We start from the raw sequence: 26250 nt of genomic DNA, 5'->3' as shown, positions 1-26250 counted from the left end.
AACTGTATTTCAGTTAGTAGCATAGATGTAAGATTGCGGTAATTGTATAACATCAATAGTTCTCGATTTTTTTAGGGTAGGTGCACTTACCCCGTCGGCGCACTTGCCCCACCTCACCTTATAATTGTGATTTTTTTAAAGTTGATTTGATCGGTTGCCTTTAAGCTATTATAAAATTTGTACAGCCGTATAAAAATCATGCTATGGAACTTCAATAGATACATACCATAATATGCGACTTGTAGGCGAGTATGCCGTCCTCTCTGTTTTGGTGACGAGCAGCATCTTGTCGAAGAGGAAGACGTGACGCATCGCCTTCGCGCCGAACACTCTGCGGAAAACCATGATAACATTTATATTGAGTAAGTTAAAAATTCTCTACAGGAATTTTGAGGGTGTGTGAAGTCTAGCAATCCGCACTAGGCCAGCGTGGTGAACTAAGGCCTAATCCCTGTCAGTAGTATAGGAGGCCCGTGCAGCAGTGGGACAGTATGTAATACAGGGTTGAAATTATTATTCTTATATAAGTTCTAAATCGTATGAAACAAATCAGTCTATTTGGTCTTGTGCAGCATAGGTGTTGCATCGCGGGTTATCGAATGCAACAATAAAATTTGAAAAATAACTATTGACTGCGAGTTTGTAGGTGTAAATTTCTTTGCAGAAACAGACACAATTTCTCTGAAAGCCCTGGTGATTCCCAATGAATTTTACTTTAGAATTGGATAAGTAAATAAGCTGTTTTAAGCATTGGCTTGATATTCAGAAACAAAAGGTGCTGTTTAAATAGACCTCTACGTCTCAATGAATCTTACTTTAAAATTAGATAGGTATATTAGCTGTTTTAGAGATTGGCTTGGAGAAACTTACAGACAAAACGCACGTACAGATTTTGGTGACTTAATAAACAGGAGCAAAGAGCAGACTGTGTAAAAAAAGACATACCTAAATGTCCCTTCGGCGCACAACTCTCCGTAGGTGGTGAGGTCGGGGCCGCTCCAGCCGTACAGGAGCGACTGGATTTCCTGCAACAGAACATCATCTTCATATCTTTGCCAACATTATGCTTAATTATACTCGTAGTTATAATAGTTAATGATGGTATTGTGAGGAACTAGAAGATGTAAATCAGAATTTCGAAGGTAAGTGAGGTCGATCAATCTTACACTTTGCCAGCATGATGAACAATGGCGACCTAAACTGACGTGAAGCTCCACGTGTAACTAAAAAAAACGTTACGAGGTCCCGGACGGAGCAAAAAATAATTCCCCGGTAGAAGTTAAAAGCGACGATAGCCTAGTAAAAAGCGACGATAGCCTAGTTGGGTATGGAACGGACTGCCGAGGCGAATGTCCGCAGGTTCAAATCCCAAGGGCACACACCTCTGACTTTCTAAAAATCATGTGTGTATTCTTTGTAAATTTATCGTTCGCTTTAACGGTGAAGGAAAACATCGTGAGGAAACCTGCACATCTGAAAAGTTCTCTATAGGAATTTCGAAGGTGTGTGAAGTCTACCAATCCGCACTAGGCCAGCGTGGTGGACTAAGGCCTAATCCCTCTCAGTAGTACAGGAGGCCCGTGCTCAGCAGTGGGCAAGTATATAATACAGGGCTGATATTATTATTATTATTATTAAAAGTTAAAAGTTTCGTTGGTAGAATCGTAAAAATGGCACCCTTGATACTTGGAGACTCCAGAAGCGCGAGGTCGCGAGCGGTTGCCCGGTTCGCCTCCCCCTAAGGCTGCCTTTGATGATGAACGACCTACAACTTCTTACCGTCATTTTCAATAAGCGATCCCTTTCTTAATCTTCAATCCGATCCCATTAAACTAATCAAAATAGAGAGCATTGTGAAAAAAACGGTTCTCTTTATAAGCGCAAGCAACTAGTTACTTTTAGTGACGTAGTTGTTTTGCGTGCAACTACGCTCTGGGGTCCTAGGTTCGAATCCCGAATCAGGGAAACAAGTTTTTTGAGCTCAGAGTCAGCGTCGAGTCTGGGACTGCCAACCCCTTAAGGGACAAAGGTGTTATGTTTTGTGTATGCGGTTAGTAGTAGAGGAGATACGTCTCCAGCTGTGGGGTAATACAGAGCTGGTATAAGTTTTACCTGCACCCGGACGGCGTGCTCGTGCCTGCGCTTCATGTCGTCGATGTGCTGCGCAATGCCGGTCATCTTCAGCAGCGCGTACTCCGTCTCACGTGAGGCGCACTGCTTCACCACGTTCTAAAACAATAACAGTGTAAGTAGCGATAGACTAGTTGGGTGTGGCACGGACTACCGAGACCAATGTCCAGAGGTTCAAACCCAAGACACCATCTCTGACTTTTCTAAAGGTATTAACAGTGTAAGTCAGCGATAGATTAGTTGGTAGTGGAACGGACAAGACTAATAGGTTCAAGACCCAAGGACACGCACCTCTGACTTTTCTAGTCATGTGTGTATTCTTTGTGAACTTTCGCTTGTTTTAACGGTTAGGAAAACATCGTGAGGAAACCTGCATGCCTGAGAAGCTATCTATAAGATTTTTGGGGGTATGTGAAACCTGCCAGATCGTTAAACGTAATACCTCTATGTAGTAGGGGATTAGTAAAATACATCGTACTATGAAAAGACCTAACGTGAAAAATGACTAATAAGTAGATGGACAGATGACGCTCTACTAAGCTGAAAGAAACCGCTTAGCTATGCCGTTGTGAATAAAAGTTTGTAATAATTAAATCACTTATTAACTAACATCATCAATGTTTCGTCCTTTTAGAATGAGCGTAATATTTTTTGTTATACCTATTAATAAAGTTTATAGCTAAGATATAAATAAAATTAACAAACAACAGAGACTTTTGCCCTCACACCCACCACTACAACTCCTGTACCAAGATCAGCAGTGGCTCGCATATTATGACACCGAGCGTCGAAGCTCGTCATGTCTCCGGAAACACAAATCTGTCTTTATCTTGCAACGAAATTTATCAAGAGTAAAGAGTTGGAAATATTAACAAACCTGCAACAGCAAATGGTACTTCAATATCCGCTGCACCGGCTTTAAAAGATATGACGCTAATGGCAGCATATGGCCTAACTCCGTCTGTCGCTCCCTGAACGCTCTAGCACTTTGAGGCTTTGAAGCCAGTGCTGCCAGCCGCTCCATAGTCCGAGGGTAGCCGGTGCAGTACGAGGTGTAGACGGCGAACCCAGCGGTGTTGTCTACAAAGCATCGAGCGATGCACGTGGCATCTAGACGGCACGAGTTCAGCTCTTGGCATAGAGATCTGGAAAAGTCGCAATTAATGACGATGAGGGAAAAGATATTGAAACGTCGGAACAGAAAATTAATTCGCTCTAAATACCAAATTTTATTTCGATGTTGAACTTCGTGTAAGTTTAACAAACCATTAGATTTCAGTAGATTCTACATGCAACTAGTTTAGATACTGTGTTTAAATATTAAAGTTTTGGATCATTATTACTAACGCTTTTTATGTAAAACTGCCCCGAATAAGTAAATACTGCTCGCGTATTTTAGGCCGTTAAGAGATTTTCTTTTCGCATATACCGATAGGGTATTGATGTTTTCTATCGTATCATGAATAGACGGCAGAAATTGTCAATCTAGTACCTTCGCTTCTATTTTTAAATTAATAATAAAAATCGAGATTTCCTTTTCGCTAAAGACCGATAGCGTAGTGATGTTTCCTTTTGTATTATGGATAGACGACAGAAATTGTTAATCAACTACAGGTACCATTACCTCAGTAAAATTGTTTGTAGTTCCAGAAAATTTTCTGTTACGCCAATTTTAAAATATTTAAATTTCGAAATTAAACATTTAAAGAAAAGTGGCCAGTAATCATAATCTAAAACAACGAAGAAAACAAACAAAAAATTTCAAACAATCTCGTAATTTATTTTGTACGAATTCTTTTCTTGAACTGTGGTGTAATTTGAACTTTTTCGTGTTTCAACAACGTTCTTTGTGGCAAAGGAGCATTGTTTGGAAGTTTTAAGAGCTACGTAGTTTGTAAAACGTGACTTCTTGCAGGGGACGCTTGTTTACCGTTCCATGTATTCCTAGAATTGTACTCGGCGGTTATAATTAAAGATCTGTTATGATTGTAGTGAACTACCTAAAATAAGTTGGTGAAACGGAAAAATATTCTTTTACACTGCCCTAAATACTATATCAGCCCAAACATAAAGTCATTGAACCGCAATTGTGATCCTGAAACATAATTAAACTCAGTCCTGTAGCTAGTAATCTGAATATAAAATAAGTTCATTGCAAAATGCTGCTTGGTGGTGGATATAGACAATAGTTTTACTAATCCAAAGGAAATCTTACATAAGCATTAATCACTTATGTATATTCAACAGCATGTATTTATTTCTATACCACCTGATGCAAGGAACATGCATGGCAGATGCACGTATAAAAAAATTTAAACTCAAATGAATAGGACATGGCCTCCCTGAATGTCAATTTTCATCCAAACCCATAAATCAAAGTTTGCCTTTACTTCTGACAAACATTTTCTTACACTATTGCATTAAGTATAATATTAGTAATAATTCATTCACATGATAAACTGGAACCAGGGCCCTTACACTGTATGATAGTGTAAACGTGTAACGCGGCCGTGTCATGTTATCTTCGAGAAATGTGCGTGGAATGGTATTCTGTAAGCCAAATTTCTATAGTCCAAAACGTGATGTGTTGTGTTACGTGCTTGTTACGCACTGTTAAAATAACGTGCGGGATAGAGAATAAGGCCCCAGGGCTGCAAAACCGCGATTAGTTTACGAGCCTAACGTCTGCCGTATTGGGGTCAACTCTACTCGGCTAATTGACCGCTTCACACCTCAAGATTGTTACGTAATTGGATATTGTATGGTTTCTTGTGATTTGATTAATATAAAATTGAGCATATTTAACTATTATGATGTACTCTGGTGATTTGATTAAATCCATATTTAGCATGTTACGATGAACGAATGTATATTACCAATGTAAGTACTTATACTAAAGTTACAACGAGGAATAGCTGCTCAATTTGCTTTACCATCTATGCTAATGTTACAAAGAGTAAGGTTTGTGAGTTTGTTTGTAGATTTGTAGGGGCTAATTTCTGGAAAATTCTTTCACTAATACGTTACTCCTGTATAGCTTTATCTCGAATTATAAATTGAGACTTTAATTTCGGATGATTTCACACGAATGGGCCACAAGCCGATTCGTGAGGATGTTTTTTAGAAGTAAACTTAGAAATACTGAACGGATTTTGATGACATTTAGCCCATAAGTAAACCAGAACCCGGTTTAATTATAAAGTAATTAATAGATTGGCTACTAGAGCATATTTTTATACTAAAAAGTGGACACCGGGACTTTTGGGACTGTTTTTGAAATTCAAATGTTAGGGTAGTATATTTAAAATCCTTCAGTTGTTCGATATTGTGTTCTGTGTTTTTTTTCTCCATTGTAAATGTGACCATATCAACCCTGTATTATATACAGTCGCTCTGCTAGGCACAGACCTTCTCTACTACTGAGAGATGTAGAGCCTTACTCCCACCACGCTGGCCTAGTGCAGATTGGCAGACTTCACATGCCCTTAAAAAAATTAATAGAACTTCTCAGGTATGCAGATTTCTCACAATGTTTTCTTTGCACGATGTTGCAAGCGATAATTTACAAAGAATACAAACATCACTAGAAAAGTCAGAGGTAAGCCTTTGAGTTTAGAACCTGCGAACATTCGTCTCGGCAGTCCGTTCCACTCCCAACTATCGTCGCTTTGGAAAAGTTAAAGTGTAATATTATTATTACTACCGAGACGAATGTCGAGGATGTGTGAAGTCTATCAATCCGCACTAGGCCAGCGTGGTGGACTAAGGCCTAATCCCTCTCAGTAGTAGAGGTGGCCCGTGCAGCAGTGGGACAGTATATAAATGACAGTTACGCGCTGAGGGCTGATATTATTTATTATTATTTATTCGTACACTCAAACATCACTGCGATCGATTTGTATAAGTTTTGAGTAATGCGATGGCCTGTCAGCGTTTTCGTACGTTCGTACCCCAACCACGCGGGAGTATTGCTATTATTTCGACGCCCCAACACCAGGGGTGGATTTGGAAAAATATATTTCTATAATTCGATGCCAAAATTGACGCTGGATCAGATATTAGGTTTCCATTACCCCGGCAAAGTATAGTTCAGTTATATTTATACTCTATTAACCCGGTCAAGAAAAACACCCTCACTAAGATACGGTGAAAAATATAACTAATATCTTGTATTGGCATCGCTTACATTACAACTAAAAAACAAATGTGGGTTTTTATTTTCCTGGTCAGACCGGGACACCGACTAATAAAATAAGATTATATAATGCCGACTGACAAGAGGCAGTGGTTATCTAATTGTCAGAATTATATCGTGCATTTTTAAGTGACATTATCACTTCAAAAACACTTTTATAGACTTTGCTGTCACTAGGACGTTAGAAACGTTGAGAATGGGATGCTATTGGATATCCAGTCTTAGTCTTAACTAATGTGCCTGTCTAGTTTTACAATCGCTTGGCCGTAATCTAGGAAGACATTATGCACGTATCAAATTAAAATTTTAAACAAAATTTTCGTCTGACACAAACGGAAAACAAATCTAAAAACTAATCGGTGCTTTTCCCTTTACGATTTCCCATAGCTAACGTAATAGAAACATGTACCTACGTAAGTGATTAATTTGGTTTAACATTAGCAGAATAGTTTAAACTCCAAAAGAATTTCTGCAACATGCTTCTAATGAAAGTTTTCCCTTTTCACGTAATCGTTGCGATTAAGCCCGGCAATAGGAATTCAGAGAATATAGCCCAAGAAAAGTTATTTTTCGATAAAATATATTAGAGAGAAATATTAATGTACTATATAGACGTGCTGTCTCAAAATTAAAATATATAATTATATATATCTATAAAAATATTTTCTATAGTGAGTCATTATTTAATTTATTTTAACAGTTAATGTTTTGATATAGGTAATAAATAAAAATACCTAGATTTTATCATTATTATAATTTTACATATTCTTTAGGTTATCTACAGCCTATAAAAAAAGAAAAATTTATTCTTGCAAATTATAACCAGACAATTTTAAAGATTCAAATTATAGCATTTTTGGAGCAAATTCATTTATGTGTCAACAATTATCTTAACTATTTGGAAACGTCATTTTTATTTTACCCCCACTTTAAAACCTAAATCCGTCCCTGCATGTAATATAGATTCGGCCAGCTGGTGAGCCGAAGGGCGCCTAATATCATATGTCATGGAAAAACGCGCGGTTCCACATTAGATGGCGCAATCGGAATGTTTATATCAGTTTGTTCCAGAAGACATGTCGGGTTTTTATTGGTATGGAGTCTCGTAGTAGTATATTTAAGTATTATTAAAATATTTATATAGTATTACACATAGCATGCTTTTATATCGGATGGGGTAGGCAGAGGTAGAACCAGAGTCATAATCTTTTCGTGTTATGTTTTCCGTCCCATGATGCGATAGGGGGCAAACCAAGCATTTAAAAATAAAAATTAAAATATTTGTAGGAAATACGATTAAAGTGGTATTCCAGCTATACAGCTATTCCAGTAAAGTATAGGGACCTGTAGCGAAGGCTTCAAATGATAAGAAATTTGCCATAAGCCCTTTAACACCCAAGCGAGTCTGGGACATTAAGTGGTACTATTGCCAGATGTTTAGCGAATCGCTGAGCTCTCGCACTTCTCTGGTGGACATGCACCCTTAGTAATACCTTAGTTCTTACCTGTTGAAAGCGTAGATATCTTCGACATTGTTGAACAGTTCCGAGAGTTCTTCCTCGGAGAAGGTCGCGTCCCGCCGCCAAACATGAAGGTAGCCCTGTGAAAGAAACGAAAAGCTATAGAAAAATAATAATATATTTGCATGCATCCCGATGCCCAGACCCACTGCTGGGAGTGGGACTCTATTATAGAGGGTTTAAGCTCGAGTCCACAACGCTGGCATGAATGGATTGGTTAATTTCGCATCTGATATCTTTATGGACAATTTCAGATATGTAGGAAAAAAGGCTTCTGTTCCCAATAGGGGGTAAGTTGAAACTATAAATATACGTAACACAGGGTTGGTATTATGAAGTACTTATTACGCAGTCTCAAATACTAGCTTGTCACTTCGCCTTCGTTCTACTACTGAAATATTAAAGTGTAATAAAAACATTTCGATTGTTCTCTGATGCGATTTTTTCAAGGGCCATATAAAACTAATCAAATAAAAATCATAACCAATTCAGGTAAATATCCCGGTACACATAACCCTGCCGCACAACAATGGTCAATTCGGCCCGGTCGCGTTTCATCCCAGACCGCAGGGTTAGTGTGCTACAACAATGGGCCGCCGCGACCGGCTAATGAAATGGGAGACGCGTGCGAGAATTCTGCATTTAAACGTGCGCCAAACGCGTGTTTATGGATATTGGAATGTCAAGGTATTGGAGGGTTAATATTGTTTGTGGTGTTACTTTTTTATTTTGAAATTGGAATAGTTTGTAATTTTTTTTAATACTGGCCATACTTGTTCGTATTTTTTTTTACATAGTTTGGTAGCGCATGTGTTTAATTCCATCCACGAATTTTCGTATTTATTTTCGATACTACGATTTGGTAGGGATTGAACCTCTCCCAATGTCAAGGACATATTACAGTCTTGTACAACCTGGATGTTTTTTAAATCGCATGTTCGAATAAGCAACTTTATGTATTCTTACTCCTAGCTTCATAGAACCATAAATAAGCGGCACATAGTACATAAGTTTTTGTAAATTGTTGCTGACCAAATAGTTACAAAATAGACTAATTTCAATAATAACTGATTAAGTTAGACCATAAATAGCTCAGAGCTAATGAGTAATACAGGAGTACAGGACGCGGCATCCGCTCCACTTGCAATGTGGGGCGCTAAACACAATCGCATTTGATACAGGACATGCCTGGAAGGGTACTAAATTATCAATATTTACGGGGTGGGAAGAACGTATATTAGGCTTCTGCTGGTATTAGGAAGTTACTGTTTACATTTTGCTTCTAACTAAATAAAGTAAGTTATAAATACTTTATTCCGACAAGTCGCGTTTGGAGATCAATCGCTGTGTAAATCCAGAAAATTCGGTATAATAACGACGATTTTCAAGGAACGCAATATTTCAGTCGATATAATTGACTATTATCAAAGTTTTAAAATAAAAATATTCACAAATAGAACGATTTATTTATAATAACGGCCAGTAATTTTTAAATTTCGAAAACAGAATAACGGTCTAGAATCTCTATATAATACTGGCCACCGATTTTTTCCAGCTAAAGCCTGGTCCGCACGGAATATGGAACGATCTACGATCGCAGATAGGGCGTGCAGAGAAAGCGGCTGATAACGTGATAACCGCCGCACGAACAGTACGCCTTATTTAGTGAGGCAATGGCAACAATATACACCGACCACCCAGTGGCGTGGACGGCCGTAGGTGTGTGAGGGACAAATTGAACTGTTTTTCGAGAAAATTAAAGCTTTCAACTATAACAGTACAATTAAAGTGAATTAAGTGGTTCCCATGACGCTTCCCTGATTGTAACCACTCATTCTGGATCTCAAAGCTCTACTAATACTTGAACTACTCGCATTTTGAACATTAAGCGTTAATTATTGTAGTTGTATTATCATTAAAATCGAAATACAACAGCGCTTCCACGTTCTTTAGTGACAAAGCCACAAACCGGTAACATTCTGAAAATCTTATACAAATAACACCTATTAAACCTTATTAAAACACAGCTGTGAGGTATGGGCCCCTCAACCCCCCACCGAATCCCTCCCAGACCGAGGTGAGCGCATGACGTGACGTCGACATTATCCCCGCACTATCGGCGAAAGTAAAAGTTTACGTGCATTTTTAAAGGAAGTCATGCATATGCGTAGGATGAAGCTACGTGAATACGATAGTACTCATTAGAGAGCATGAGGCTCGTGGTTAAACTAGTTTTTGTTTGCGGCTTCCTGCACACACACATCATTATGCATTTATCCCCGAAGGGATATGCACATAAGCCAACATCAGATCTTTACTATTAAATCCATATCATTGGGTAATCGTCTTAAGCGACTTTTTTGTTCGAATTTAACTAGTTTAAAAAACATAGAAAAAGTGCTGATTTTAAATATGTATGAAACTTATCCCCTTATTCATAAACGTTTTTTATCGAAGGATTGAGCATTGCTGTGATAACAAGTCTGTTTTTCAGCTTTGTTTATCTGACAGCTTACTATTAGTTCAGCTTTGTTTACCTGACAGACAATTAGATTCAAGTTGTATCTCAATATTAGCCAATCACAACGTCCCTATGAACGCACTGCGAAGGCTGCCATGCCGTCGCGCACTTAGAAACAGACTTGTTATCACAGCAATGCTCCGTCATTAGATAAAAAACGTTTATGAATATGGGGGTTAGTGTCAGAAACAAATGTCTTGCCTTTCAACCGTACGATATAAATTTTCATGACCTTCGCTTACGAATTATGGACCCCCATTTTTAGGTCACGCCAACGTAGACCCCCGTCGAGTCTCCCGTTGACCCCTGGGGTCCACTTGGACCACTTTGGAAATCAATGGTCTAGCTAGTCCCCTATATGAGATATAGGCACCTTTAAAATATTCCCACTTATGGAATGTTCATACTGTGTATATTTCAAACAAAATCATTAAAAACGCAGTAAAATACTTATCAGTGACTAGATCGGACAGTAAAACGGGAGCCGACCGTCACGTTATCTGATAATGCAATAAAAAAACAATCTACAATGGATCGAAGGCTTTATAATAGACTTAATGTCTTTATAGAGGTCCGTTTGTTTTGAAAAGTTACTTGACGATAAGGTATTTCATTTTTGATTTATAACTGTCATAAAATGTACGTCATATTAATTCTAAAATAGAAGAAATCATTGAAATCTTGGGAAAAAATTACAAGATATAAGCCATTGAGCTTAGGTTATGGGGCGAGTGTCAAGAAACAAAAATGTGTCAAAATACTTGCATATGACGTAATCGGGAATTACGAGGCGTGAGAAAGAGAGAGATGGGGCGATATCCCTATTTCGCGCCCACTCCGACACGTAGCAATATTTGAAATATGAATTACTGCCTCATTTCTTATCGAATTTTAATACTGTTTTCACAAAAGGACTTAATTTTATTACCAATTGCTGTTACATATTAAAAATGCACACAGTCAAACATAGTCAAATACCCTATTGAGTTGAAAGGATAAAAGTTATTCTCTTGACAAATTAATTAAACTTTACCTGTACGTAGAGTAAGCGAAAAAAAATATGATCTTTCCATGTTTGTTGATTATGCCGATTGTCTTGTTTCGAATGTATGAATCTCTTATGATAAACTATATATGAATTCTCACCAGGGGCCTTATTCTCTATCCCGCACGTTATTTTGACAGTGCGTAACAAGCACGTAACACAACGCATCATGTTTAGGACTATAGAAATTTGGCTTACAGAATACCATCCCACGCACGTTTCTCGAAGATAACATGACACGGCCGCGTTACGCGTTTACACTATCATACAGAATAAGGGCCCTGGGGCCTTATTCTCTATCCCGCACGTTATTTTGACAGTGCGTAACAAGCACGTAACACAACGCATCATGTTTAGGACTATAGAAATTTGGCTTACAGAATACCATTCCACGCACATTTCTCGAAGATAACATGACACGGCCGCGTTACGCGTTTACACTATCATACAGAATAAGGGCCCTGGGGCCTTATTCTCTATCCCGCACGTTATTTTGACAGTGCGTAACAAGCACGTAACACAACGCATCATGTTTTGGACTATAGAAATTTGGCTTACAGAATACCATTCCACGCACATTTCTCGAAGATAACATGACACGGCCGCGTTACGCGTTTACATTACCATACAGAATAAGGGCCCTGGAGATTCAGATACGTGTTAGATTTCAAAAAAATCATATTTTTTTTATTCATAAACTCAAATACATGGGAAACAACTGGAATGCCTGCATTTAATATTGACCTGGTTTGATTTTCTTATATATTTATTTTCTTACAATTTGGCTTAATATGTTTTTAAACGAGGACGGCAAAATGACAGCGCCGCACGTGATGGTAAACGCGATACCGTCCAGATTAAATATCGAAAGGCAACAGATGGCTATCTCATGCTATTCGATACAATTACGCCGACTTATAGACTAACCCCCTTATTCATAGACGTTTTTTATGTAACGACCGAGTAAAGCTGTGATAACAAGTCTGTTTCTCAGTGCTGACGGCATGGCAGTCTTCTCAGTGCGTAGACATAGAGCCGTTGTGATTGGCTAATATTGAGATACAATAATAATAGCCAATCACAACGGCCCCATGTCTGTTTCTCAGTGCCGTTGGGCACTGAAAAACAAGCTTGTTATCACAGCTTTACTCCGTCCTTAGATAAAAAACATTTATGAATAAGGGGGTTAGATTCTTCACGCTACGACTCCAGGATTTTTTGGAAGGGAAGAAAAAACGCGCTCAGACAATTATTTCAAAACCCGATGGTGCGAAAAATAAAAGAAACAAATCCAATATTAATTGCTATCCAATATTATTTTTGTACCGAATATTACTAGCACACTATCTTAGTTGTTTATTTAACCGCCTAGCCAGTAGCTCGGAGTCAAGTCGCCCATCTTCCTGGTGCAGTAACCAGCGGGTGTGACAAGAGACAATGGCGTGTCGCAACCCGCACCACCGGTTCGGCCCACATTTCATTGCCATTGTCATTGTCCTTACTCTTGTTTCAAGGTTTGACGAGGACGGGGGTTATGAGAAATGATTTTCTAGATTCGTATATTACTTTTTTTAGAATTCATTTGGTTACGTATTATTTGTGGGATATTTAGGAAAATTTTAAATTTTTGTTTTGACAAACTAACACAAAAATACTGCCATAAAGTTGGTTTAATACATTGGACATTTTAAGTGCTTTAAAGCTAAATTCGAGATAGTATTGACGCTTGAACTAATAAATAAACTTTTTATTTTATAAAGATATAGTCTAATGTTATTAAAATTGTCCTAGACCTACAAAACCTAGATCAAATGACGCAGAAAAATATGGCGATTCAAAATATTTATATAATTCATTTTCGGTGTATTTGTCGCTTAGATATGATTGCCTTTCAAGAGTCGGTATGTAATATATATTTAAGCTATTTTATTTCGTATACGAAACGTTTTATGTGTAAGCTTACACACTAAATGTATTAATTATCCGATTGATTTGTTCATCTTCAGTCTTCTTAAAGCATAACAACATCGCTAACTACTCAGAGCAATCAAATAAAGCCAATGACATACCAAGTATACTTTAAGCTCAATTACATATTAAATCCCGTGTAATCCCAAGCTCCAAAGCTCGCACCTAGCAAAAGCTCGGCAACAGTACTCCGCCCACTTACTACATCAACTTACGGTATCAATACTTTCGATATAAAAATATTTGTAGGGGCACCACACGATTGGAGTTCTTAACGGATAGTCTTTAGAAAAACTTGGAAATTCTCATAATTATGTATTTTTTTTTATACTTGCTTAAAATTTACCTTTTTTCAAATGTTGTTCATTGTAAGTTTTTTATAACCATTATTATTTTTAATATATTATTCTTTGTGTCTATAAAATATTATAACTAATTTCCATGAGATACCTAACTTTAAGATCCCTAAATGGCAGATTAATTATTTTATCAATTATTTATTGTTATTACCAAAAAATAAGTATGAAGTTTCTATAGCTTCTTTGACTATAGCGGCTCATTCCTTTTGAAATTGTACATAATGATCAACCAATGTAACACATTTATACGTTATTTATTACATATTATTATAATGTCAAAAACCCCATAAAGATTTTCATTACCTTTTCCCAATTTGTGTATCGTTTCCCAAAACGATGGTAACACTTACCACCAGACTAATACATGTATACGTTGATTATTACATAGTACAATGTCAAAAACCGATAAAGGTTTCCATTACCTTACTCAATTTATCCATCGTATCACAAAACTATGGTAACACTTACCCTCAGACGTGGGAACTCGTTACCCCTTACAGTATGCTTCAAGCTTTTATGTGGCGATAAAAACCTAATTCAATTACGGACTTTTTTAATTTAATGCCATCTATCGATTAAAGAATGCATTAAGTGGTAATAATCGGCGACGGTTTGAGGGTCGTGTTTAGAGGGATTAAACCATTCTTTATAGTGCTAGTAGTGCCTCGTGGCTTCACTTGCATGACCAATCTTAGGTGGGATAAAAGCTTCACTGTGTACTTAGTCTGGCCATAAATACTGTTACACTTAATTATAAAAAAATATTACATTTGAATTTCGAATCTGTCATTTTTATACGATTGTTCATTGTGTTTTCTCATTTTGGCGCCAATACATTGTAAAATATTTTGCGATATTAAAATGGTGTGGGGTGATAAAGAGAACCGAATCGCTGTGATAGCATTACACAAAGTAGGTATGGAGCCAAATGCAATTTTTAAAACTCTCCATACACTTGGTATTAGTAAAATGTTTGTGTACCGGGCTATTAATAGGTACAATGAGACCTCCTCTGTTTGTGACAGAAAAGATCTGGCCGTCCACGTAGTGTTCGTACGAAAAAGGTGGTCAAAGCAGTAAGGGAAAGAATTCGAAGAAATCCTGTCCGAAAGCAAAAGATTTTATCTCGGGAAATGAAGATAGCACCTAGAACCATGTCGCGTATTTTAAAAGATGACTTAGGACTTGCAGCCTATAAGAGACGCACTGGCCATTTCTTAACTGATAATTTAAAGAAGAATAGGGTGGTAAAATCGAAACAACTACTGAAGCGGTACGCAAAGGGAGGTCACAGAAAAATTTTGTTTACGGATGAGAAAATTTTTACAATTGAGCAACATTTTAACAAACAAAATGACCGTATTTATGCTCAAAGCTCTAAGGAAGCTTCCCAATTAGTCGACAGAGTGCAACGTGGACATTATCCGACTTCAGTGATGGTTTGGTGGGGTGTTAGCTATGAAGGAGTGACTGAGCCATATTTTTGTGAAAAGGTATCAAAACATCGGCACAAGTGTATCAAGATACCATTCTTGAGAAGGTAGTTAAGCCCCTTAACATCACCATGTTCAATAACCAAGTATGGTCCTTCCAGCAAGACTCGGCGCCGGGTCATAAAGCTCGGTCCACGCAGTCTTGGTTGGAATCGAACGTTTCGGACTTCATCAGAGCTGAAGACTGGCCGTCGTCTAGTCCCGATCTTAATCCGCTGGATTATGATTTGTGGTCAGTTTTAGAGAGTACAGCTTGCTCTAAACGCCATGATAATTTGGAGTCCCTAAAACAATCTATACGATTGGCAGTGAAGAATTTTCCCATGGAAAGAGTGCGTGCTTCTATTGATAACTGGCCTCATCGTTTAAAGGACTGTATTGCAGCCAATGGAGACCACTTCGAATAAGCTTTTTATATTTTTAATTGTTTTATATTTATGTATTAAACTGACACACTGTAAAAGTAATAAATGTTATTTGCAGTTAACAATTTTCTTTTTTCTTTATTACAATATTTATGGCAAGACTAGGTATACAGCGAAAATCAGCGCTGCAGTTCACGCTCTAGCATAATAATAATATAATAATAAAATCAGCCCTGTATTATATACTGTCCCACTGTTGGGCACAGGCCTCCTTTACTACTGAAAGGGATTAGACCTTAGTCCACCATGCTGGCCTAGTGCGGATTGCTACAGAACTTCTCATGTATGCAGGTTTCCTCACAATTTTTTCCTTCACCGTTAAAGCAAGCGACAATTCACAAAGAATACACACATTAAGAAAAGTTAAAGGTGTTTGCCCTTGGGTTTCGAACCTGTGGACATTCGTCTCGGCACTCCGTTCCACAATCAACTAGGCTATCGCCGCGTTTTTTAGTTTCTAAGAGTAATTTCACATAATTACTACTTACGTAGACTCTCAATTTAATATTAAGGAGACCACACACACACCAACCTACTAAGACTTTCAATATACGGAGACCACACATAAATCAATAATTTGCTTTAAAATTATTAAGGCGACCACACACAAGGCCTTAATTATGTTCTATTGAAGAAAATCGATTACATATAATACACATACATTGACGATATATGTTTGTTAACACAAGTAATCTAGCCAGCTTAAGCATTCACAACTTATTTTTATGACGCATTGTATGGATATTATAAAGTGCCTTACACACTTGTAAAGAAACGCGCGTATCATAAGTTAAGCTATAATCTTTATTGTATTCCTCATAAATCACAAAATTCATTGCATTGCTTTTATCGCGAGAATGTTCACTGCGACGATTGAAAGGAATTGACATAAGTGACATTTTTGTTTAATTTTAACTAGGTTAAACATCATAGAAAAGAGTGCTGTTTATAAATATGTATGAAACTTAGTCGCAAAAATATCGCTTAAGAACATTAGCCTTTCAACCACCGACTGTTAAACATATGCCTCTAAACATATCCAAACTAACTTAGAAGCATGTACCTAACGACTCTGCAACCTTTGTCACCACTACACCTTACAAGTGAGATTGTCCTTTACCTTCATCCGCTCTCTCTACTGCAGATGAAATTGTTATTCAAAGCAATTGCTAATGATTAAGTATTAAGTTTCTGATGTAAAATGGAAGTTTATTTCATCACATTACAGGAAGGTGTACAAAGCCGTTGCACCTGCGCTTAGCAAGGACACGAGAGCGCCGATGCATGTCGTGAGGGTCGAGTATAACACGCGAGCTGCACCTCACTCGGTTACAATGCCATAAAAACAACACATAGTTTATGCCAGTATGTAATTTTATTATTGCATTTCTTTCAAGATAAATCTTACAGACAATGCCTTTGTCTAGTTTTGGCTTTGAACTTTGGCTTGACGTTTGGCTTATTCGTAGATAACAAAGGTACACGCATATGATGTCACTAGAAGTCTATGATTTTTAAATACCCATAATATCAAAATAATCATGGATTTGCTGCCGATCACAAAGCGATAGGTTTGGTTGAAGTTGGGCTGATTTGTAAAATCTGCCGTTTCATGAGTGGCTAACCAAGAAATATAGCATAATGGGTTTAAAGTCTATAACGTTTCATACAGCAGCATCAGAAATGTAAAAACTTACTATCCGCAAAAACATAGTAAAGTTTAAAAGTTAACCACTAAAGATGTAAGAATCACAGCAATGCTTAAGCTATTTACGGATCGCGCGTTACTCTGCCAGTGTACACTCCCCAGTATTCAACAATAGAGCTGTCGAAGGTATTTTTATCCGACGGCCCACGCGGATACGTATAAATAATGTACACACGTACGGATATTTAAATAGAATGCTGCATTGTAAGCTGTTATGAATGAAATGGATTACTTTATACGTTGAATGGATTATAATAACTACGGGAGCTTTGGTCATGTATTTTTTTCTTTAGATGGTAGAAAGAATATTACATATTGACAGTCGAATATTGATTTTGTTTTTTCTGCATAGAAAACTAACAGTTACTTATATTAGGATTAGGCGTCAATAATCCAATAACAAGTTCTCACTTTTTTGATGCGGTCACAGCATAATGATCCGCGCACCTGATATGGTAAGTGGAGTGAGGTTCCATAGAATTTTGCAATAATTAACCCAGTCACGATTATTTTTTGGCTCAACCCGGGATTCGAACCAAGACCTCAGCGCAATAGTCGTACTCGTACCATGTACTCATTACAACTAGGCTATCGAGGCAGTCCTCTAGATAGTCCATAAATACCAGTAGACCTTGATTAACACAGTAAATTTAATCCCTAAATAGTAAGTACATAATGGGAATTCTGTTCTGGTAAATGGCTAACAAGCAAAGCTGCCAGGCGAAACTAGTCTGTATTGCGGACATTCCATCTCAAGGGAGGAGATCAATATGAAGGTTAGTAATAGGTGATATATCAAGTCTGGCCAACAGGATGCCCGGCTTGAGAAGTTTGACGCGGAACGGTATACTGACCACGAAAGTTGATGTATTATCTGGACATTTTTTTTTATTTATTTATTAACCAACTTCAAAAAAGGAGGAGGTTCTCAATTCGACTGTATGTTTTCTTTTGTTTCAATATAAACACACACAGCCATAACAGGTTACACCCAATTCGACTGGCGGAACTATTAATAATAACATAAAAGATACAACTATATTCTGTAACTATTTATAAAAATAAATAATCTAACAAAAAACGCGAATTTTTTTCTGAGATGAAACTCCGGCTATACAAATTCCTGGAATAATAAGTTGTCTATGCTTTCCTAGGGCTGGTTGTACATTATTGTTGACTAATTTGATAATTGAAAATTCTAAAAATATAAAAAGATCAAACCAAAGTTATGGAGACTAACCAAGGACGTTTATTAGAGTTTCAGCAAAATCTCATGATATACTTTTAAGTTGAAACGCAAGTGCTAAGAATAAGCGATGCGAGCAATGAATTGATTTACTAAACGGCCTTAATTTTATATGTATATAAAGAATAATAACTATAAAATAATAAAAAAAAAAATGTATAGCAAATTACTCTAACTGTAAGTATGTATATATTGGAAGTATTTTGCATATGGTTAAAGCAGCGAAACGCACGTATAGTATACTAGCTTTTGCTCGCAGCTTCGCCCGCGTTTTCCGGGATACATTTTTTCCGACTTACCGATATTTATCGTTATATTATGACCAAATTACACAAAATCATTATAAATTGTAGCCTATGTGTTATTCTAATATATAACCAATATTACTGTAAAGTTTCATCTAAATCCGTTCAGTAGTTTTTTTGTGAAAGAGGAACAAACATACATATATACATACATCCAACCTTACAAACTTTCGCATTTTTAACATTAGTAGGTATTAACATCATAATTAATCCTGTGTTTTTAGCAAATGAAATTGATGAAGATTTTTGATTTTTGCTAATATTATAGTAGTCATTATAGTTATGACATATATTCTCAACTATCTTCCATTTTCTTTATCAGCCAGTTTTGCGTGCCATCTTACAATGTTATTGAAAATACATAAACCTAGTAAATAAACAGTTACTTCTCGTTACTCCACAAACAACATTATAAATACAATTGGAAGGAAATGCAATTTACAACAATTTTCTCAAGATCCAGTATTTTAATGGTCACCCCATAATCAACCCCCATATTAGGGTGTCCCGTTAGTAAGTATTAGAGCACCCATCGTAAAACCATAGACCTTATTACTATCATATAAAGACTAATATCCCACACTCATATACCTTCCCTATTAGCAAAAGACAAATTACGAGAGACCCATGACTCCCTCATGTCGGTAAGAGAATTTCATATTAAAAAACCGTTGCGAAGATCAGCAGGGGTCCAATTAATTTGGCGCCTTAACTGGGACCGATCAATCGCCAAGTCGTAGATAGGGAACAAGTTTTCGCTTTTTATGGTAATGCACGATTTGAACGTAACATTAAAAAGTTTTTTGCTACGGTCTAGAACTTATTGCACTCGCTAAGCGTTTTATTTTTAATCTATGTTTGAAGTCTACAAAATCTAAGATGGCGACTTGACATTTCGTCTAGCCGTGTTCATTTTTTTTGTATTATTGAGGACTTATAAATTTGCAATTCACTAGCAAGTCTTCGGGATGTGAATTTTAGTGTTCCGTTTTTACTATAAAATAAATGAACTGTACCTTATTATCTATACTATTATATAAATCTGAAGAGTTATAAATAAATAAATAATCAAATACTTTATTTCTCACGTAGGCGAACAAAGTTGCACTTATGATACGTCAAAACAAAGCATAAGAATAATTATTGTTATTTCTAAACAATTATTAAAGTATTATTTCTTAGAGGAGAGGAGTCTATTAGTTGTTAGAGGTCTCAGGAACGACTGCTTCGAATTGAAAAAAAATTCAGTGTTGGATACCGCATCTATCGGAGAATGTTGTAGACTATATAATATCACGCTATGACCAAAAGGAGCAGAGTATCAATGAAATATTTTGCAAAAAGAAAACCATGGATCTCTATTGCTTTCATGTTCACAGTTAAGTTACTGAACCATTAATGATGCACTTTGGCAGTAAATTTATACCAAATTTAACGGCAAAGACTAAAGATATGTAATATCCGAGAAAATAATAATCAACACTAATTGAAAGTAGAAAAACAGTCACGACAAAACTTTTACTTTACGAATTCTTTAAAACCATTCGGTGCGCGTCCGTGCTTGTCAACTAATTGCCGCCGACCGCGACGCGTGACAGTTTGACAGCTGTCACGGTGACAGCCGAAAGATGGCGACGCTACGATCGATTTCGAATTAATTCGGTAGCTTTACTTTATATGTCAGATGTGGGACGCGCATAGAAACGTATTTGGAATGTTTTATAACTAGGTTTTAGTTTGATTAGGTTTAGCTTAGATCGCGTAATAGCTTAAAAATAAAGGCCTAATGTGTGTCCATTTGTTATTTCAAGGCTTAGTATACCCGCATGTAAAAATTCATACAAATCAATTCAACAGTTTCGCAATTCAATCTTCACAAAATATCGCAAATATAAGATGGGGTGTATTACATGATATTTTTTTTATAAGTAGAATCTATTTACGTTTTAATTGTGTACCCTATTTGTATTATACTGTACCTTCCATTCGTACCTTAAACGTCTCATAATGTCAAATAAAAATACGAAAATATATTTTATGTTAATGTCATTAAAAAACTTTTTTGTACAACCACATACCTAAACATGTAAATCAAATAAACAATAAAAATGATTCGACTACACACAAGTCCAAGCACTACTCAGCCAATACGTTGCCAGTAAAAAGTTCCAATTTGCATAAAATCAATACGGCCATTAAGAAGTCGCGGATAAATCAAGTTAAGAGCTGGCAACATCGAGGTCAGGTGGGTCGCACGCGATGCCTCCACTACTGTGTTACCATGCCATTGTTAATACAAGAAAGTTGAGGTAATTTTAGATCAGTTTACTTCGATCTTTCTAATTTTATCATTAAAGGATTTCGCGTATTTTTAGCACATAAATAAGGCTTTTGAGGGAGGAATTATGGTTTTGAATTTTGGCTTTTCCTAGACTGCAAACATCAACAAGTGGGTACAATCATATTGTCCGATAAAATTTTAAATATATGTATTTTATACTAATCTGCATTCGCTTTGTAAATTCATAAAGATTCTGAAACTAATAAATAAAAATAAAAATTGTGTTACAAATATACATCATCCCTGAGTGTCATTACGTTTTGTTTCTATTAATAACAATAACTTCGCAAAAACACCTTTCCAAGCGCAAGCAAATTCCCTAATAAGCGTACGTAATTTACTTAGTCTGGCCATAAATACTGTTACACTTAATTATAAAAAAATATTACATTTGAATTTCGAATCTGTCATTTTTATACGATTGTTCATTGTGTTTTCTCATTTTGGCGCCAATACATTGTAAAATATTTTGCGATATTAAAATGGTGTGGGGTGATAAAGAGAACCGAATCGCTGTGATAGCATTACACAAAGTAGGTATGGAGCCAAATGCAATTTTTAAAACTCTCCATACACTTGGTATTAGTAAAATGTTTGTGTACCGGGCTATTAATAGGTACAATGAGACCTCCTCTGTTTGTGACAGAAAAGATCTGGCCGTCCACGTAGTGTTCGTACGAAAAAGGTGGTCAAAGCAGTAAGGGAAAGAATTCGAAGAAATCCTGTCCGAAAGCAAAAGATTTTATCTCGGGAAATGAAGATAGCACCTAGAACCATGTCGCGTATTTTAAAAGATGACTTAGGACTTGCAGCCTATAAGAGACGCACTGGCCATTTCTTAACTGATAATTTAAAGAAGAATAGGGTGGTAAAATCGAAACAACTACTGAAGCGGTACGCAAAGGGAGGTCACAGAAAAATTTTGTTTACGGATGAGAAAATTTTTACAATTGAGCAACATTTTAACAAACAAAATGACCGTATTTATGCTCAAAGCTCTAAGGAAGCTTCCCAATTAGTCGACAGAGTGCAACGTGGACATTATCCGACTTCAGTGATGGTTTGGTGGGGTGTTAGCTATGAAGGAGTGACTGAGCCATATTTTTGTGAAAAAGGTATCAAAACATCGGCACAAGTGTATCAAGATACCATTCTTGAGAAGGTAGTTAAGCCCCTTAACATCACCATGTTCAATAACCAAGTATGGTCCTTCCAGCAAGACTCGGCGCCGGGTCATAAAGCTCGGTCCACGCAGTCTTGGTTGGAATCGAACGTTTCGGACTTCATCAGAGCTGAAGACTGGCCGTCGTCTAGTCCCGATCTTAATCCGCTGGATTATGATTTGTGGTCAGTTTTAGAGAGTACAGCTTGCTCTAAACGCCATGATAATTTGAGTCCCTAAAACAATCTATACGATTGGCAGTGAAGAATTTTCCCATGGAAAGAGTGCGTGCTTCTATTGATAACTGGCCTCATCGTTTAAAGGACTGTATTGCAGCCAATGGAGACCACTTCGAATAAGCTTTTATATTTTTAATTGTTTTATATTTATGTATTAAACTGACACACTGTAAAAGTAATAAATGTTATTTGCAGTTAACAATTTTCTTTTTTCTTTATTACAATATTTATGGCAAGACTAGGTATTTGCAATAATTCCATATTTTCCCGGTTGCCTATTTAAAAATCGCGCTATTTATCAATAACCGCGGCAACGAAAGGGCGATGTACTCAATAATTTATTAGCATTGAAACTGGGTCGATTCCACAGACCGCCCTGCCTAGCTTTTAAAAGTTAATGAAGGGACTGAAAATTGGAGCTGTATAATTGATAGTGTTGATTGCGATTTTTTGCTTTGTTTGAGTTGTTACTGTTAATTTTGATACTGGGAAATACAGATTCATGATTCTAGGGTGCAATGTATTTTATAGCATTGTAGTTAAATGTTTGACATTAACTGTTTATCAGAATCGTACCTTTTGATTGTAGACATAAGGTTACAAATTTTGATCTAATTCCGTTCGTCTATTAATAATTCTCAAAGACTACAATTTGATTAAGGTATATCATTGAATATATTTTTGATAGTACTTTTTAATATTTCACTTCAATTCAATATAATCATGGAAACCACAAAAATAAAAGCTAAGGAAGTTATAGGTATTAAGCAGAGTTTAAAATACCGGAGACGCGAATTAGAGCACATCTGATGTTTCAAAGGGTGAGGAAATTGAGTTGTGAGCAAACAAACATCAACTCGTTTTGTGGCGTATTTATAAGTTGTTCCCTTTTCAGGGGAAATGGATGTGGCAGTTTTCTATGAAATATATTTAGAATTAGATTCATAAAAGGCAAAGTTTGAAGTTTTGTAGTAGTTTGTTGATTTTACTTGTTAATTACAAATTATAAATATAGGAATATGTCACTCTTAAGAAGGTTTGAATATATAATTTATTAGTATTTGTCTTAAACTAACTAAAGAACCAGATCGGCCTCGCGAGTGTGTTGCTTTAGACATCCTCAAACTCATTTAATCAAATAACATTTCTTAGTAAAATAAAACACAAACATTTGAAGTAAATACAATACGAAACCCTCTCGAAAGCAAAGCTGATTTCATCTGATGCTTATTGTTAAACAAAAACAAAATAGGATTGATGTGGCAGTTTTCTATGAAATATATTTAGAATTAGATTCATAAAAGGCAAAGTTTGAAGTTTTGTAGTAGTTTGTTGATTTTACTTGTTAATTACAAATTATAAATATAGGAATATGTCTTCCTCGTCCTTGTCTCTTAAGAAGGTTTGAATATATAATTTATTAGTATTTGTCTTAAACTAACTAAAGAACCAGATCGGCCTCGCGAGTGTGTTGCTTTAGACATCCTCAAACTCATTTAATCAAATAACATTTCTTAGTAAAATAAAACACAAACATTTGAAGTAAATACAATACGAAACCCTCTCGAAAGCAAAGCTGATTTCATCTGATGCTTATTGTTAAACAAAACAAAATAGATTTCCAACAATCATATTTGCTCAGCAGTATTTAGTCTGGAAAAATTGTTTTGACTCACCTCAGCAACCTGCCTCAAGTCTTCGACGTAAACATTCTCCGTTTGTACTATTTCTGCGCACACCCTCTCCAGCTGAGAGAGACCCGACATCTCGTCAACTAGTTGCTCTGTGAAGAAATTTTATTTAATACAATGAAGCTGTTAGTAGTGTTTCTATTACTTGTCTGGTGAAAATATCTCTTAAATGCGGGAATATAAAATTAAATAATAGGTTTTGATTCATTTTTGTTATTTAAATTTATCAAATATTTACCACTTTATGATTTGACACAGAATGATTGAATAAAATTCGGTAAAAAATCAACAAGTTATAAGCCCTCGAATTTCCGTAGAAGGAGTAAGTGTCAAGAAACGGGAAAAGAGAACCCATACGCACCCACTCTTGCACGTTGCAATATTTGATATACTGCCTCATTTTTAAATAAATTTTAATGCAGTTTAATATAACTATGTACTCACGTGGCGTGTCCTCGGAATTCCTTTCCTCTGATACACTCGCATTCAGAATACCGGTGTCGACAAAATTGTTACTGCCATTAGCTGACGTCATGTCGGCGTCGCTATGGTCATCAAACTCTCTATGGATGCCAGATACGCTGAATTCACACCCTTATTCTGCACACCACTGCTTGACGTGGAACTCGAGGACGCAATGGAGCTCATCGATAAAGGCCGACAAACTTCCACAGGCGGCGGGTTTAACCTCATCTCCTTATCTTGCACGCACGTCTTCAAGTTCCCCGTCGACCCTACCGCTTCGGGATAAGGTCCAGTTTTCCGCAGCTGCTTTGCTAGAATTTCCTTTTTAACGAAATCTTTACGGTGTAAGCTGTTTGTAGCTCGTAGAAGTTTTGGGAAATTTTGCAGGTGATACATCTGGCGGGCTAGCGGGTTTCTGCTCTTTCGGAGATAATTTTGGATCAAATTCTCTATCGTTTGATGTTATAGATAATTCGATTGATTGATCAATGTATGGTAATGATAGGGAATCAAAAGCGGTCTTATTGTTCGATGGAACGTCATATATCGCTGGCCTGTTATTCGTCGGAACATCATAAGTTTGTTCGTCATCTATTTTGAAATCTGGTTTCACTGGCAATGACTTGACTGGGGTATCTTCTTCGGGGTTTATCCCAGCCACTGGTTTGGAAACACATGGTTTGTCGTAAATTTCTACTGAAGACAAAATCTCGACTCCAGACTGCGATATCTTCGAAGTCGCCCCAACTAAAGGAATGTTCGATTTCTGTCTAGTCGACGTTCTTCCAGCGTTCAAAGTTTTCTTCTGGAATTTCAATGTAGTCGTTTCAGCTGCACTCGATATCATACGTTTCACGTTTGGCGACAAATTGTCGAACGTAGTCTCATTTTTTGTTTCTTTTATAGTTCTTTGCTTTTGTTCTTTAATTATAACAGATATATCACTAACTTTAACATCACTCTCATCACTAGCACCATTTCTATCACTGTTAGTTCGTATCGTATATAGTGAACTTTTGTTTACTGTTGCTATAGGGAGTTTTACGCTTCCAGCTAACATGGTGGGATCTTTTGTTCCTTTATCTTCTACAGGCGGGTCATTCCGTGCGTCTTTCGCGGTTTCGAACCTGCTGTCTTCAGGTCGGAGGCTCTTGGGTTCCAGTAGTGAGTCGTATATACCAATTAACGTGGGCGCAAGGTCCGTTGTACTACCTGCAACCAAATGAAATAATGTTTTTAACGAAACACTGGCTTATTTTACAAACGCGATCGATATTGAACTTTAAATCCGAGTAAAAGGTATCATTTTCGAACGCACGTCGAAAGTATGTGGAGACAATCAATTAGGCGTTAATAGCAACTTAATGAGCGCATTCTTGATAACTTTAAAGTTTTTAAGCAAAAATATGAATACTTAAGCAGTAATCCGTAATTTGG

General features: G+C 36.7%; 1 protein-coding gene across 1 annotated transcript; it reads right to left on the bottom strand.

Moving 5' to 3' along the window:
* Positions 1-226: 226 nt before the first annotated feature.
* On the bottom strand, positions 227-26049 carry LOC115453689 (pleckstrin homology domain-containing family G member 1-like; the record flags this gene model as incomplete). Its single annotated transcript, XM_037445374.1, is given in 9 exon segments — positions 227-331; positions 946-1025; positions 2113-2229; positions 3008-3275; positions 7831-7925; positions 24334-24440; positions 24793-24906; positions 24909-25179; positions 25181-26049. Coding segments are annotated over 9 exon segments (1850 nt in total), but the record flags the coding sequence as incomplete, so codon positions are not given.
* Between the last annotated feature and the right edge of the window lie 201 nt (positions 26050-26250).

Source organism: Manduca sexta, unplaced genomic scaffold (assembly GCF_014839805.1).
Source record: "Manduca sexta isolate Smith_Timp_Sample1 unplaced genomic scaffold, JHU_Msex_v1.0 HiC_scaffold_1565, whole genome shotgun sequence".
Classification (NCBI taxonomy): Eukaryota; Metazoa; Arthropoda; class Insecta; order Lepidoptera; family Sphingidae; genus Manduca; species Manduca sexta.
This window is presented reverse-complemented; position numbering and strand designations above follow the sequence as displayed.